The sequence below is a fragment of the Neovison vison genome, chromosome 1 (genome assembly GCF_020171115.1).
Source record: "Neovison vison isolate M4711 chromosome 1, ASM_NN_V1, whole genome shotgun sequence".
Lineage (NCBI taxonomy): Eukaryota > Metazoa > Chordata > Mammalia > Carnivora > Mustelidae > Neogale > Neogale vison.
The window spans coordinates 274,334,525-274,350,197 of NC_058091.1; the positions used below are offsets into that span (position 1 = coordinate 274,334,525).

General features: G+C 48.8%; 1 protein-coding gene across 1 annotated transcript in view; it reads left to right on the forward strand.

Annotated features, from left to right (window-relative positions):
- The first annotated feature begins 8,777 nt into the window (after window positions 1-8,777).
- Window positions 8,778-15,673, forward strand: part of CCDC69 (coiled-coil domain containing 69) — a 35,844-nt gene continuing 28,948 nt past the window's right edge. The window contains exon 1 of the mRNA XM_044231127.1: window positions 8,778-8,906. Coding sequence (XP_044087062.1) covers window positions 8,859-8,906 — 48 coding nt within the window. The 5' untranslated portion in view covers window positions 8,778-8,858. The remainder of the gene's footprint in view (window positions 8,907-15,673) is intronic.

Below are 15,673 nucleotides of genomic sequence, written 5' to 3' on the forward strand. Positions count from 1 at the left end.
GTCTCTGAAAAGGGACCACAGCAAAGATCTCTTCCTATGGCAATAAAAATGGATGTGCGTATCCCTTGTTTCAGGACCCCTACCCCAGCAGGTCCTTGCATGCTTTCTCCAACATGCTCTACCAATGTTCACCTCTGTTTGCATACCTCCTTCCATGGGGGGCTCACTCCCTCTCAAACCAGACTCCTGAATCTTGGACCAGCTGGAAGGTCTCTCCTGCAAAGGAGATGGGCTTTAGATTCCTGGATGTCTTCACCTGCTGCCTCTGGTTTTTCAAGACAGCTTGGGAGACAGATCACCTTAAGTCCTCTGGATGCAAAAGGGCCTTGAGGAAGGAAGAGAGGGAATGGGGTGAGCTGGAGATGCCATCTGCTTCCAGCCTTGCCCCAGCTTCCAAGTCTTGCCTGAACTCAGGCTCTTCCAGAAATCCAGGTTCCTGAGACTGGCACCCTCTGCAGCTGCTTCTTTAAGAAGTGCCAAGGGGCTGGTCCTTGCTACTGTCCTTGGATCCTGTCCAGGGCCCTGATTTAAAAGGTATTGCAACGTTTTTTAGAAAACAAACATGTGTTGTAACCCAAGGCCCTGGTAACCACAACACTGCTGGCTGCTAGCTGCCACCTCCCAGGCTAAGAGGGGAGGAAACTGCTCTCCACTCACCCGCCTACCGCCTAGGCCTACCGCCTACCGCCTACTGGAGGCACCCCTACTCTGCAGTGGGCCCACCGTAGTTACCATATTATAGCAGGCAGGAAGCTCAGTGAGGGCAGGGCTGAGCTGGACCTGGGGGCTGCCATCCTTCTGGTCTGAAGTGCCTTTTGGACCTGCACCAGTTCTCTTCCGAGCTCTCTGTCCACCCTCCACCAGAGCCCCCAGTGACCATCTGCTACACCAGTCTGATCGTGTCTCTCCCACTGCCCACAGCACAAAGTCAAAGCTGGACCTTCAAGGCCTCTCCTGCCTGTCTATCTGCACCTCCCTCGCTCCCTGCCTTCGCCAGACCTCCAGCCACACTAAGCCACTGAGCCACTGAGCCCTCCCTGAAAACCCACATGGCTCTGGGCCTGAAAGACCTTCCCTTTCTTTCTTTTTTTAATTTTAATTTTATACATGTATCTATTGAAAAATTATCACCACAATAAGTTTAGTTACATTCATTATTTTCTTGACAGGAAGAACCCTTACTTAATCTGCCCAGACCCCCTCAAACATCACATCCTTGGTGAAGCCTGCCCTGAGCTGCTCTCTCCCAGAGGGAATTCGTGTCTCCTTCTGCTTCATGGCATTCTCTGTACCCCTTGTTACATTACTTGTCTACCTGGAGCAGAGGTAAGGTAACCTTCTTCTTCTTCTTCTTCTTTTTTTTTTTTAAGATTTTATTGATTTATTTGAGAGAGAGAGAGCACAAGTGGGATGAGGGGCAGAGGGAGAAGGAGACTCCCCGCTGAGTGGAGAGCGGGACATGGGGCTTAATCCCAGGACTGCAGGATCTTGACCTGATTCTGACCCTCGGACCTACACCCTTTCTCGCATTTGTTCTGAGCCACTCCCATTTACCCGTATTTGATTGCCTCGTCTCCGTCCCCGTAAACTGTTTGGATAGCCCAGAAACTCCAATATGCGGGTAAAGAGTAAATGAATAAATAGGATCAGGTCAATAAAAAATATAAATGTCACAAATTCATTCATCAAATCACATGTTCCAGTTTTGGACTTGGAAAGCCAAGTGTCCATCCTCACCATCTTCTACTCTCACTCCATTTACTTTCCTGCAGGTAAGACAGTCTCACTGGAATGGAAAAAGGAGGGTGGTGTCAGGGCTAGGAGGACTGGAGGGCGGGGCATGGAGCAGTTACCTGTTGGGAAAGGGTGGCTTAAATTGTGAATCCATACCAGTTGACATAGGTGGACAAGTGTTCATTTTTCAAACTGAAGAATGAGGTGGGCCCTGAGAAGGTGGGATCCCACCCAACAAGGACATACAGTAAATATGTTTGACACAGAATGGCATGTAGAGCATGCAGAAGGGAGAAGCCATCCTCTGATAAGGGGGTTGAGGGGGCACATAGAGGGGCAGGTCCGTTTCAGACTTGGATGCAGCCAGAGAAGTGAATATCCATCTCTGATCCGGAAAGCCCCAGCCAGTGTTGCTGTCCTGCTCGTTCAAGTATGTTGAAATCAACAAACTGTTTATCAGAGGACTTTCAGCAGAAGGACTCACTCTTAGTTCTAGAGGTGAGATGACTCAGGGCCTGGCTCAGAAGCCGCAGCACAGTCCCCTGTGTTTCACATGGAGGGTACAGGAAGGGGTGGCCTAGACATCAACCCAGCCAAGGATGTCTCAACCATGGAAAAGGGAGCTGGCGCATAGACTCACTGAGCCCTGGACCTCACTCTCTCTACCTTATCTCTATACCCATTTAAAAAAAAAATCACCATCAGACATGAAGAGGACATAAAGGTCAGAGCTACTCAAACATAAGCACACACTGAATGGGCCAGAGGATTTGTGCAATGCAGATGCCTGGGCCCCACACCCAGCGTTTTTGATTCGGCTGGTCTGGGAGGGTGGGGAGGGCAAAAATTTCTAACAGTTTCCCAAAAGATGGGGATGTCACTGATCACTGAACCACATTTAAGAACCACTGATGTGAAGAAATTTCCACTCTTGCTCATTACTTGTAGTTTCCAGACCCTAGAGCCCACTTACCATGCTGGGTAGTTTTTCTTAGAGAAAAATCCCTGCGTGATGTTATGCCTCTCCTACTCTGTGTTACATATAAGATCCTTGAGAACTTCCTTCTGAACAACAGTTGTTCTCTGTTGGTTATCCAACAGAGAAAACACTAACCAGATTACTGACAGGAATCAACTCTTGGTAAAGAAAATGGTAGAGTGAATCTTACTGCCTGCTCTCCTCTGGGAGCCCCAAATCCCAAGCCGTGGGACTCCTGGGAAAATGGGCAGAGGTGGCTTCTCACTAATTAGCATTACTCAGGCTCCATTCTCCCTTCCAAAACCTCCCCATTAATTCAGTTGAACACAGTTTAATATAATTAATGTAGCAACTCGACTCTCTGGTGAGATGATGACCCACCACAACCACTGGAGACATAAGGCTCAAACTTTAGTATGAAAATTCCTTTGACGCTGTTCTCCAGTTCCTTGTAGATAGGAAAAGAATGAGAACTCGAGAGGATTCCAAAGCACATGAGCCTACCCATTCCTTGAGAAATACTCCAGTAGAAGCCTAAAGACTCGGGTGCCTGTTTGGTTCGGTCAGTAGAACATGCTACTCATGATCTTAGAGTCATGAGTTCAAGTCCCAACTTAGGGTAGACCTTACTTAAAAACAACAAAAAGCCTGAAGACTCAAAAATTTTAGGTTTTCTCTTATCTTTTTCGATTATATATAATTTCAAGAGGAAGCTATCAAAACATTTCCATCAAAGACCTGACAAACTTCTCAGCAGAGCCTCACTTCCTACCTCACTTCCTCACTTCCTTTGGGGTCTCTAAAAGGAAAATATTCCAATTAAGTTCAATATAATAAACCTTAATTAGTGACCTATGAATTGGTTAGAAATTGCATTCTGTTGCTAGTGACAGAATCTAAATGGCAGTGGCTTAAACAAATTTATTTTTTAATCTATTGTGTGAAAAAAATTAGTAATTGATCAAGGCTGGTATGGGGGGGCTGGATAAATTCATCAGAGATCTGGGCTCCTTTTATCTTTTTGCTCAGGGTACTAAGATGGCTGCTGGAAGTCAGCCATTATGTCTGTATTCCAGGCAGGAAGAGGAGGTGGGGTCGAGGAAAAGGGGGAGCCTTCTTCCCAGATGAGTCATTTCCTTATTAGAAATTTTCCTGGAGGGGTGCCTGGGTGGCTCAGTGAGTTGAGCCTCTAGTTCTTGATTCTGACTCTGGTCGTGATCTTAGGATCATGCAATCCACCCTGTGTTCGGCTCTGTGCTGCACATGGAGCCTGCTTGGGATTCTCTCCCTACCTCTCCTTCTGTCTCTCTTCTCTCTCTCACTTCAAAAAAAAAAAATTCCTGGATGCCCCAACCAGTAATTTCCTTTTACATATCACCAGTCACCCCTAGACCCTAGATACAAGGGAGGCTGGGTAAGTAGTCCCTTAGCCCACACATTGCTGCCCCGGAGAATAGGATGATTTTATAACTAAGGAAGAGGGAAGAATGGAAGTTGAGTAAGGTGACTGGAAGTCTCTGCCACAATCGGGTAAGGAGGGAGGAGACAGAGCTGCATAACCCTCAGTCTAGGAGGGAGGAAACACAGAGCCCACAAACAAGTATAACTCAGAAGAAAACCACATGTGTACCAAGAGAGCTGCCGAACAGGTGCCACAGGCTTTCAGGAGGAGAGGGCATTTGAGCTGCTTTGTGGTGCTTAGTGGAACTATAATGCACAGATAAAGGTGACATGGAAAGTCACTGTGGGCAGACAACACGCTGGGGGGACAGCTGAGTTCAGTCAGAAGAACCTGAACAGAAAAAGCTTTCAGGGCTGGAAAGACGCTTAGCGTCACTGAGTTCAAAGGTTGTCAACTGAGGTTGCATACGGAGCCTTACTGCAGGGGCTTCGGGGGCCCCTGAATTGCCTGAAATTCTAGACAAAACTTTTTATATATGGGTATATTGTACTTCTCTTATGAAAGAAGTTTAGGATAATCCCCATAGTGTTCTTTCCAATTTTTCCCAAAAGAGCCCACCCCGTCCCCGACTTCTGTCACCCTATATGCAACTTAGCCACCAACTCTAATTCTTCATTCCCCAATTCCCCAACCTCCATCTCTACCCTGCCTGGACTCGTGCTCTTCCTCCCTCTTGTAATTGCCTCTCCCTGCTTCTCCTCTTCCCCTAGAAATGGGAAGATGGGTAGTGATGTCCCCATTGCTGGAAGGACAAAAACATGGCCTGCACAAACACCTAGAAGGGAAATTATTATTTTTTTAGATACATTTTTAAAAAGACTTTATTTATTTACTTTACAGACAGAGATCACATGTAGGCAGAGAGGCAGGCAGAGAGAGAGAGGAGCAAGCAGGCTCCCTGCGGAACAGAGAGCCTGATGTGGGGCTCGATCCCAGGACCCTGGAATCATGACCTGAGCCGAAGGCAGAGGCTTTAACCCACTGAGCCACCCACGCGCCCCTCGAAGGGGAATTATTAAAGAAATTTGTCTTTTGAAGGGGCGGGGGGTGGGAGGTTGAGGGAACCAGGTTGTGGGTATTGGAGAGGGCACGTATTGCATGGAGCACTGGGTGTGATGCAGAAACAATTAATACTGTTACACTGAAAAAAAAATTGTCTTAGTTGCATGCAACAGAAACCAACATGGGATGGTAGGATTCCTTTCAGCATGATCATCGTTTGGCATTGGTATTCCTCCGGGAAGTCCTCCTTCCCTAACCCTATCCACCACGGGTCTCTTATCTTCTTTTAATACTAATACTTTCCACAACTTAACATTAGCTTTATATCCTGTTTTGTATTGTTCCCTCTCTTTTTGTATGTATAGGCCTAACATTAGAAAACAATAGCAGATTATAGCTAATTCAAGGACAAGAACTGAGTCTCCTTTCCTTGTACTTTGATCATGCCTGAAGGGTGACCAGTCATCCCAGCGGTTTTAGGACTAAGGAGACATGGGACTTTCAGAACTAAAAGTGAAGAAATACTGAGCAAACCAGGATGAATTGGTCACCCGATTTGCCCAAGAAATGGGCACATCGTACCTGCTTGTTGATGGCTCACTATGGGAGACATTTCTGCTGTTCACCAGTATTTCTGGTTTTCCTCTCCTTCTGGGTACACACTGTCCATTCCATCCCCCTGAAGTTGAGCATGACCATGTGACTTGCTCTGGCCGATAAAATGTGAGAAGACTTAACAGGTGTCACTTCTGAGTTGACCCATTTAAGACCCTATGCTTCGGGGTGCCTGGGTAGCTCAGTTGGTTAGGCAACTGCCTTCGGCTCAGGTCATGATCCCAGGGTCCTGGGATCAAACCCCATGTCGGGCTCCTTGCTTGGCAAGGTGCCTGCTTCTCCCTCTCCCTCTGCCTGCTGCTCTGCCTGCTTGTGCTCTCTCTCACTCTCTGTCAAATAAATAAATAAATTAAAAAAAAAAAAAAGACCCTATGCTTCATTCCCTGTATATGCTCTTCTCATGCCTTGGCAAAACTTGAAGGCCTGGTGTTGAGATGCCTGCATCACAGGTTGGTGCAGAATGTCTGTGCGCCGCAGAGCCCCCTGCCTTCCCATGCTGGGCCTGTGATGCGAGCAACACTTAGATTCACTCACGGTAAGTCACTGCACTTTTATGTGTTTCATTACCTCCGCGAAACCTAACCTAACCTGAATGGTACATCAACAAAGCTCATTAGCCACTTATTCAAACACAAGTTACCAAATCAAAAAAACTCTAGATTTTTTTCTGAGGCAGGAGCTTTGAAGAATATCACCAAAAAGCCTGTTGTATGGAAGTGGTAAATCTGAGCCTGGTCTCCCAGGAAGCTCAAAGAAGCTGGAGGCAAGATCTCTTGAGAACAGAGGCTCCAGGAGTAGCATTTGCCTTCCCAGGTCCCACCTGCCAGCCCAAGCCATTGATTTCAACTGTTGGCATTAAACATTTCAGATCAGTTTTGGAAACTGCAAGTCTTCAGTGTTCAGATGGGAAACTCTCCAAAAGGGGAAGCAATGGGTTGAGGATCAAACAGGGCAATTCCTAGTTATGATCTTCCCACACATTTTTGGCCATTTTGGCTTTTTTTTTTTCTTTTCTACCTAGTTAATTCACAGTCATTGTCTCTTTCTTCAGGTTTTCATTTATTAACTCATGTATTCACTTGATGGTGAAAAACTAGTTTCAGTCTCATGAATGGATTTAGAAACATATTTTAAAAAAAAACTTTCTTTTCACAATTGTGATTGTTGTACAATAGTCATAAGAATATACTCATTTTTTAATATCTGAAACCTCACTTGTACAGAGGTAATCACTATTAATACTTTTTAAAAAATAGGAATGGATTTGTTATTTCTTGTCTTTTTTTAAAACAAGATTTTCTTTATTTATTTGACAGAGAGACAACATAAGAGGGAACATAAGCAGGGGGAGTGGGAGAGGGAGAAGCAGGTTTCCCACTGGGCAGAGAGCCAGATGCAGGGCTCAATCCCAGGACCCTGGGATCATGACCTGAGCTGAAGGCAGATGCTTAACAACTGAGCCACCCAGGCACCCCATGTTATTTCTTTAAACTGAAAAAATTCATCCTCATCAGTATTTCTACTGGTTACATAACTTTCTGTTTTTATAGATATATCTTCATTTATTTAACCAAGCTCCATATATATATATATATATATATATATATATATAAATTAGGTTGTTTGGGTTTTTTTCTCTTTGTTGGTTTATTTGGTTTATTTAATTTCTTTTTAAATCTTGAGCACGGTTTCAATAAACATTGTAAAATTAAGGAAACACTCTTTTCTCATTGTTTAACACATCCTATGGCTGTGGTTCTCGGACTTTAGCAGGGCTCAGAATCACCTGCCTGGCTTGTGAAACTGTAGATTCCTGAGCCCCATCCCCAGAGTCTAGGATCTGTAGGTCTGGGTGGAGCCTGATAATTTGTATTTCTAACAAAACTGGATCTGGATGTAGTCCAGACTACATCCAGGATCTGGATGTAGTCCAGATCCTGCTGATTTGGGGACCACACTTTGTAAACCACTGTCCTATATTATTCTTCCTTCCAAGAACTTCATATCAGCTAGGTTCTTAGTTTCCTTCCTTAGAATCCACTACACTTGGTTTTATAATCTGTGGAGGGGGAAGTTCTTTTGTAGTGTCAGACTCTTTCCTCATTCATGACTGTAAGTCCCTTTCACGTTTGCACACCTTCCCAAGTGTCTCTGGCCTGGTATCATTTGCTAATAGACACACGGAGACACATGCACACTGATTTTCAATGTTAGGTGTGGTTTTGTGGCATTGCCACTCTCAGAAACCTCAGGTAGTGACAAAGTGGGGGTAAATGAAAGTTCTCTTCCCCAGGCAGTGGCATGTTCTGTCCCTTATTCCCACTGCATCTGCCTGTCTGCTTCCCAATGAGTTGTAATGGGTAACATTTATCCAAGGCAGAGTGTTACAGATGCTTGTGAGCTGGAAAGAACTATTGACTCAGAAGTGAGGAGGTATTACGATTAAACTAAGTATCATAATGTATTTGTATGGAAGTGGTTCAAAGCTTAGGTTCAACAAATTCCAGTTTTATTTGGAAAGTTGGGTTCTGGTACTCACCAGTTATGTGAGCTTAGGCAAATCACGTTTCTGAGCCTCACATTCCTAACCTGTAATATGTAAGGAATAATATCTTTGTTGCAAGGAGATGGAAAAAAAATAAAGTAATATGTACAATGTAGCCGGCAGCTCTCAAGAAATGGTAGCTGTTGTGTTTTCTCTAAGTAATTGTCTTAAAATTTTTCCAGGTCTTTTCTCTGGCGAGGGCCCGGAAAAGCATCCGTTGCTCCTAGGGAACTCTTCTGCCCTGGCCCAAGGTCGTTATCATTTACAGAGATGCTGGTCACCTGCCTTGGGAGGCAGCACCGCGAACCCCGCGGGCTTCGCGAAGGCCCTGCTCTTCGGGTATTTACGGCGCGCGGCCGCCCCAGCTCCGGCTCAAGTCTGCGCTTCCAGGTTCAGTTTCAGGGTCTCGCCGGCAGCCCCGGCCCGCGGGCGCGCAGCGTTCAGCGGGGCCGGGACGGCTGGGTCCCCCGGGGGGGCCCCGCCGGAGTTAGGAGGCGGCGCCCGAGAGTCCCCGGAGGAGGATGGGCTGCGGACACAGCACGCTGAGCTGCTGCAAAGCCCCCAAAAAGGTAATGGGCGCCGGCGGCGAAGTTTGCCTCGGGAGGGGAGGAGGGTGCGGAACCGCTCCGCCGCAGGGACTCTTGGCGCCGCCGGCCCCCTCCGGTCGTCCTGGGGTGCCGGGCGGAGGACGGCGAGAGGCCGGCGCGGAGGGAGGCGGGGAAAGCTCCGCCGGGCGGCGCTCTTGGCGCCCGTGGGGGGCTGAGCCGCGCGGGGCAGCCGAGTTTACTAACACGGCCGCTGGGCCCGGGAAGCGCAGCTAATTCCGGCTGCCCGAGTGGGGAAATGTTTGGCTGTATGGCAGGTGCCCTTTTCCTTCCGTCTGGGGCTGCTAGCTGTGTGGCCACGGACAAGTGGCTTGACCTCTCTGGGCCTTCCGCTTTTCCCACCGTTCTGAGGCACAGAGTCTCCGCGGCCGCTACTAGCAGAGTGGTCCACGGATTTACAGCAGCGGCACCACCCGGGACCTGTTTGAAATGCAGAATCTCAGGCTCTGCCCGGGACCTGCTAACCTAGAACCTGCCTTTTAACGAGATGGCCAGGTGATTACAACAGGCTTTAAACTTGGAGAAGCGCTGGTCTCAAACCTCTTCAGGCCCCAGAGCCGGTGCGTGTGGGCTGTCCTGGGAGTACTGGGAGGGGCCAAAGAGGGAGGAGATCTACCGCCTGCTGCTGCCCTTCCTTTCCTTCCTGTCCCTCCCCCGAGGGGCCTCGGAGCTGGGTTAGGGCCCGGGAGACTCTACTCGGGTTTCTGACAGTAGGACCAGGTGCCCCTTGGGTTCTGACCAGCACAGAAAGTCGATGCCTGGAGTCAGAGAACAACTTCCTCGGGGGGACTCCCGAGGCGCAGAGGGGGAAGGGAGGACCCTCAAGTTCTAACCCTTCTGCCTACTACTCCTTGCTTTTCAGCCAGGTGGGAGTCGGTGGTCCCATAAACTTGATGAGCAGTCCCTTCGGAGACCCAGAGAGGCCCCACACTGCAACCAAAAGTAGTTATTTTTCATAAAACTTGAATTCCTCTCTCTCTCTCTCTCTCTCCTGCTTTACTGGGGCCAATGCAAGCTTTCCCTGCCCTGTGCTAGTTCAGGGAGAAGAGTTTTCACCCCAAGTACAATGCCTCTGGCTCCTCCTTTATTCCTAAAAACTTCACGAAGCTCTGATGGGGAAACCCTCCTGCTGGTCTTCCCTTACTCCAACAGGGAAACTGAGGCTTGCCTACAGCCGTGGAAGCGGAGGGCTGGCTCATAGGGATGGTGGGCAGAGAAAGCTGAGCCTGCTTTGAGACCCGGAATGGAGCCAGCGATGGGTGGACATCAGTCCTGGCTCTCCATAAACATGTTAGTGACCTTGAGCAAGCCTTTACCACTCTTAGGGCCTCAGTTTCTCCCTCTACATGGAGAGGGAGGGAGATGAGCAGGATGGTTCCCAAGGGTCTGAGACTCTGTGTTCTCTGTATCTGTGTCAACATCTCTGTCTGCAAAGTGGGCCAAGAGTGAATTCCATCTAGGCAGGGTCGGAAGGAGACTGGAAGAGGGGCTCCATTCCAGGCCTGACACTTCCACAGTGAGCATGGGTTCCCCTGCCTCCTTGCCCTTCCAAGAGCCTTACCAGCTGTCCCTGTCTGTCCTTGGCACAGCCTGAACTGGACAACCCCCCCGCCCAAGCTGTGAAGGGCAAGTAAAGCCCCCACAGACTATCCCCTTGGAAAAGGGCCCCGGGTACCACCTGTGCTGATGCACAGATCAGAGGATAAGGCCTGGAGAAGGGAAGGGTCTTGACTGAAGTCACAGAGTAACTTAGAGTGGAACCCAGGTGTCCGGCTCCCTAATCCAGTGCTCTTCGTCTGTATCCCTACTCTGTGCTTCTGGTGGCTTCTTATTGATTCCAAAGCCTTTTGGCATTAAAGCTTTCAGTCCATTGCCTCAGGGCAGTCTGGCATATCTTCCCGGCCCCAGCAATGCCAAGCTCCTGCCCCTGTGGGGCAGGACCTATAAGCCAGTTCATTTGAAGTTCACGCCTGTTTCCATCCCTCCAGACTGTGCCCCTGCCCAGTTTCTCATCCAAACCCCACAAGGCCTGAGCTCACAAGGCCATCCCCACCAGCTGTCAGTCCCCTCGGGGATATAGGGCCCCAAGGATGGGATGTACAAACATGAGCTCACACTGCAGAAGGGTTAGGTCATGGCAGCCATGACTCACACTGAGTGGACTCTGCAGAGAGCTTTCATATCCCACAGGCCTTACAAAATCCCCGGAAGTTCAGCTGAGCTGCCGGCTCTTTGCCACACCACAGGTGAAGTCCCAGAGCTTCAGGCAGGAGTGATGCGTCCAGTGTTGTAGGGTCCATTGATGACAAAGCTGTTCAACTGAGCCTGGTCTTCTGCACCTCCCTCTGGTGCTCATCGCCTCCTTTAGGTGCTGCCCAACTATTTGAGTGAGCAAGTGAGGGCCAACCAGCCAGGCTAGGGGCCAGGCTGGCGTGCAACAGTGGTATCTCACCCAGCCTCGGGAGATACAGGAAGACTCCTTGGATGGGGGAAGAAGAGGTGTGGGGATGCCTTGACTGAGCGTTGAAGGTTTAGGAAGAGTTCCGATTGAGGCAGAGAGAAGAGCCTGAGCCGGGGCTGAGCCAGAGGAAAGTAGAGGTGGCTGGCAGCAAGGAAGGAACCCAGCATGCTCAGTGAGGACTACCCCAGCTGGGGACAGAGGCCTGACCACTAGGACCTCTCAGTCCTCCCAAGTTCAAGGATTAGAGGGTTTGCTGAGTTCTATAGTCTCCTGTGCCTGGTGGGCTTAGACCCAACCTGAGGCTAAGTCAGGGCCTTACTGGGATAAGTTGAAACCCTGATGAGTGCTTAGGTGGGAATCCCTGGCAGGTGAGTGCTGAGGAGTTATTGGCACTGTCAGGTCCTTCCTAAACCCATCTTGACTGAGACCCTGAGTGATGTGGTCATGTCCCCAGGAAGACTTGAGGGAGGGAGGGGCCAAGAAAGAAATTTGCTGTGGACTTGGTTATAGGAATGACATGGGAGTCCAGAGGGGCCTTCCATCCCCAGTAGCTTACAGGGCCCCCTGAGCCGGGCGGGGAGGGTCACCTAGTACCTCATGGTCAACCCCCTGTGTGTGTACCTGGTGTGGTGTCGGAACTCCGCAGCCCCCAGGACTTTGGCTCTGGCCGCAGCACCACAGCCCAGAGCAGAGAGTGGGAGAACCCGCTCAGCACAGCTCCCACAGCTCCCACAGCTGGGCCTCAGGCAACGGGTTCTCAGTGGGTCAGTCTTTCAGGAGCCTTTCAGGAGCAATTCTGGGTAGCAGGCCAGCGAGCGAGGTAGGGATGCAGAAGAGAATGACCTGAAGAGGCCCGCAGGGGCACACGGAATTCCAAAACAAACCATGGACACTGAAGGGGTAGGCTCTAGAGCCGGGGTCCTGCGTTCATTTTCTCCCTGTGCACAGCGGGCTGGGTGTTGGGTGCTGCTTCAGTCTTAGCTCAGTCGCACTCCGTTAAGTGGCTGTGGACAGGACTTGGCTCCTCCATGCTTCAGTTTCCTCATCTGTGAGAGAGGTGTGAGATTAGCTCCTGGGTCATAGGGTTGCTCTAAAGATTAGTTGAAAGAAGGCATGCAGCAGAGCCCCTGGTACACTGACTGGGAAGCGGCATGCCCTTGATAAGAGGTCATGTGGGTGAGGCCAGAGGGAGACGTAATCATACTTCACGGACATCACTGCCTGGATCGTGCCCAGCGAAAGCAAACAGGGATGTGGGAGACAGGGGGATATTAATGTCCTTGGGGTTGGGGACATGAAGCCTGGAGCCTGGCTGTTGCCTTTGAACCTCTGAAGGGTTGCCAAGGGGACGTGGGGAGCAACCTTGTTCTCTGTTGTTCCAGAAGGCAGAATTGTGGCCGGTGAAGCTAAAGGAAGCCAAATTCTACTTCTCATGAGGAAGAAAGGTAGCAAGATCCCCATCTCCAGAGGAGTTCAAGCAGAAGTCAGGTGACATTTTGGCAAGACTAGAAGGGGGGATGCGAGCCCCGGACTAGTAAATATTTAGGATTCGACTTAAGAAATCTAATTCTGGGGGGCCTGGGTGCTCAGTGAGTTAAGTGTCTGCCTTCGGCTCAGGTCATGATCCTGGGTCTTGGGATTGAGTCCAACATGGGGCTCCTTGCTCCTCGGGGAGCCTGCTTCTGCCTCGACCTCCACCTGCTCTATTCTGCCTGCTTGTACTCTCTCTATCAAATAAATGACAAACATTTTTTTAAAAAAAGAAAAAATCTAATTCTGATTATTATAATATTTAAGGCAAAATTTCAGAGCTTAGGAAAATACAAGAAGTTTAAAAATCACCATTAAGATATAGCCTCTATGTACATTTCAGTGTCATTCATATATATATATATATATATAATATACATAAGGGTGACTATTTTTACATGATTGGGACTATATTTTAAAGAGGTTATATTCTAGTTAATATTTTGCTGGAGGCCTTCTTCTCACACAGGCCATGGAAACACGACTTTCAATGTCCATCTAATATTCTGTGCATGCTCCATGGCTTGTGTAACTGGTTTGGACCCTTGGTTGTTTGCATTCCCCACTCCTACCCTCATTCTTCATAAGCATCCTCGGGTTTTCATCCTAATGGGTGGGGGAGGGGTGGCTCTGAGCTCAGAGGGGAGCAGAGGGGCTGAGGGAAGGCCTCCTGGGAGAGCTGGCCTCTTGGCTGGGCTTTGAGGGTTGGCGGGGTAGGGCTAGACAGTTGTGTGGGGGTGAGTGGAATAGAGGCAAGTCTGGGCTCCTGACACCTGAGCGATAGAACAGGGTAAATCTGACCTTTCAGCTTGGTTTGCCAAGGGTTGGGCAGTTGAAGAACTTGAGAGGAAGCTGAATTTCCTGGGCCCTGAGCCCTGTCCCCCAAGCATCATGGAGACAATGGTGTGTATGTAGCCTCTGAGCTCGTGATTTTTGCCCAACCCATAAAATCATCCCAGCTAAATCCAGTATCAGCTTCCATATACAGGCACTCTGAAAATCTTGTGAGGTTGAAATCCAGATTTCTATTGTATAAGAGGACATCTGTACCAGTGGCCCAAGACTATTAGAAAACTTTATGATGGAGCACCTGTGTGGCTCAGTGGGTAAAACCTCTGCCTTTGGCTCAGGTCATGATCCCAGAGTCTTGGGATCAAGCCCCGCATCGGGCTCTCTGCTCAGCAGGGAGCCTGCTTCCCCATCTCTCTCTCTGCCTGCCTCTATGCCTACTTGTGACCTCTGTCAAATAAATAAAAAAATTTTTTTAAATCTTTAAAAAAAAAAAAAGAAAACTTTACGATAATCCTTGCCTTAGAGACACAGTCTTTGGCAACACATTTTCTGCACAAGTAAGCAGTTTTAATTCTGTTCTTTTCCTTTGTAGTTGAATTCCCAGGTGGCTAGTGTAGGTCCCCCAAGGGTAGGATATGTCCCCCAACACCTAAAGACTTCCATCTTTGCCTCAATTGGATGCTGAGTTTGGGGCCCATGCTTCATGTCCTTTTTGTTGTAAAGAGGGCAGAAAAGATAAAACTTCACATTACTTGCCCAGAAGCAGGCTGCTATGGAAGTTAAGTTGGTGATGGTCCTAAGAGGGGAGGCACTGCCTCCTGATCTCTCAGCGTTCACAGATCAGCTAGTAAACAACAGCCTGAAATCTGCCTGGCAAGGGGGTTCTCAAAGGCCTTCATATAACATTCGTGAACATGCATGTTCAAAAAAGAAACTTGAAAATTGTAGAGACAACCCTCCCCCCCAGTAAAAGGGAGAGCCTGATGGTTGGCCCAAGTTCTGGCTCTGACATCTTGGGGGCACATGGGTTCCCATATTTGTCCCCTCAGCGTCCTCCACCCTCAGAACCTTGTGAGCCCTGCTGGACTACCAGGGACAGCAGGACCCACAGGTGGGGGAGGAGGAGCTCCTGTGAGCCCGGCATGGGCAGACAGTAGGAGCAAGAAAAAAAAAAAAAGCCCATCCATCTTTAGCATGTGTAGATCTAAATCTGTCCATTACCTGAAGACAAGTCATCCTGCTTCTCTTGCCAGGTGAATTTTAATCCCTAGGAATCGTTTATCTTGTCACTTTATTTTCAAACCTGAATCTTCCAGAACATCTAGGCCAAATGCCTTACAATACATAAAACATCCATCCCACGTCCAGGCTTTCCCCCAGATAACTGATGTACAGCCTGACCTACTTCCACTTCTCCCTCTCCCCCACTGAACACTGAGTATAGGAGGAACCTGTAGACCTCCTTGCCACTTCTCCACGGCTCCCCCAACCCTACCCACTGCCTACTCCTTTAGGATGTAGCCTTGACATTAGAAAAGTTGTCTGTACTGGGGTGGGTAAAATGCACACCCCACTAAAACTCAGGTACACCGAGAATCTATGAATGTGACCTTATTTGAAAATGGGTTTTTTAGGAGATGGAATCCAGTTAAGATGAGGTCCTACTGGATTACAGTGGGCCTTCATCCAATGACTGTTGTCCTCATAATAATAGGACAAGTTGGACAGGGTGAAGGCCATCTGATAACAGAAGCAGAGCTCAGAGTGCTGCAGACGCCCAAGCCAAGAAACACCAAGGATTTGTGGCACCCGCCAGAGGAGAGAGGGATCAAACAGATTCCCCCTCAGAACCCCCAGAAGGAACCAACTCTCCCGACACCTTGATTTTGGACTCCTAGCCTCCAGAACTGTGAGAGAACCCATTTCTGTTTTACGGCTCCAACTCAGG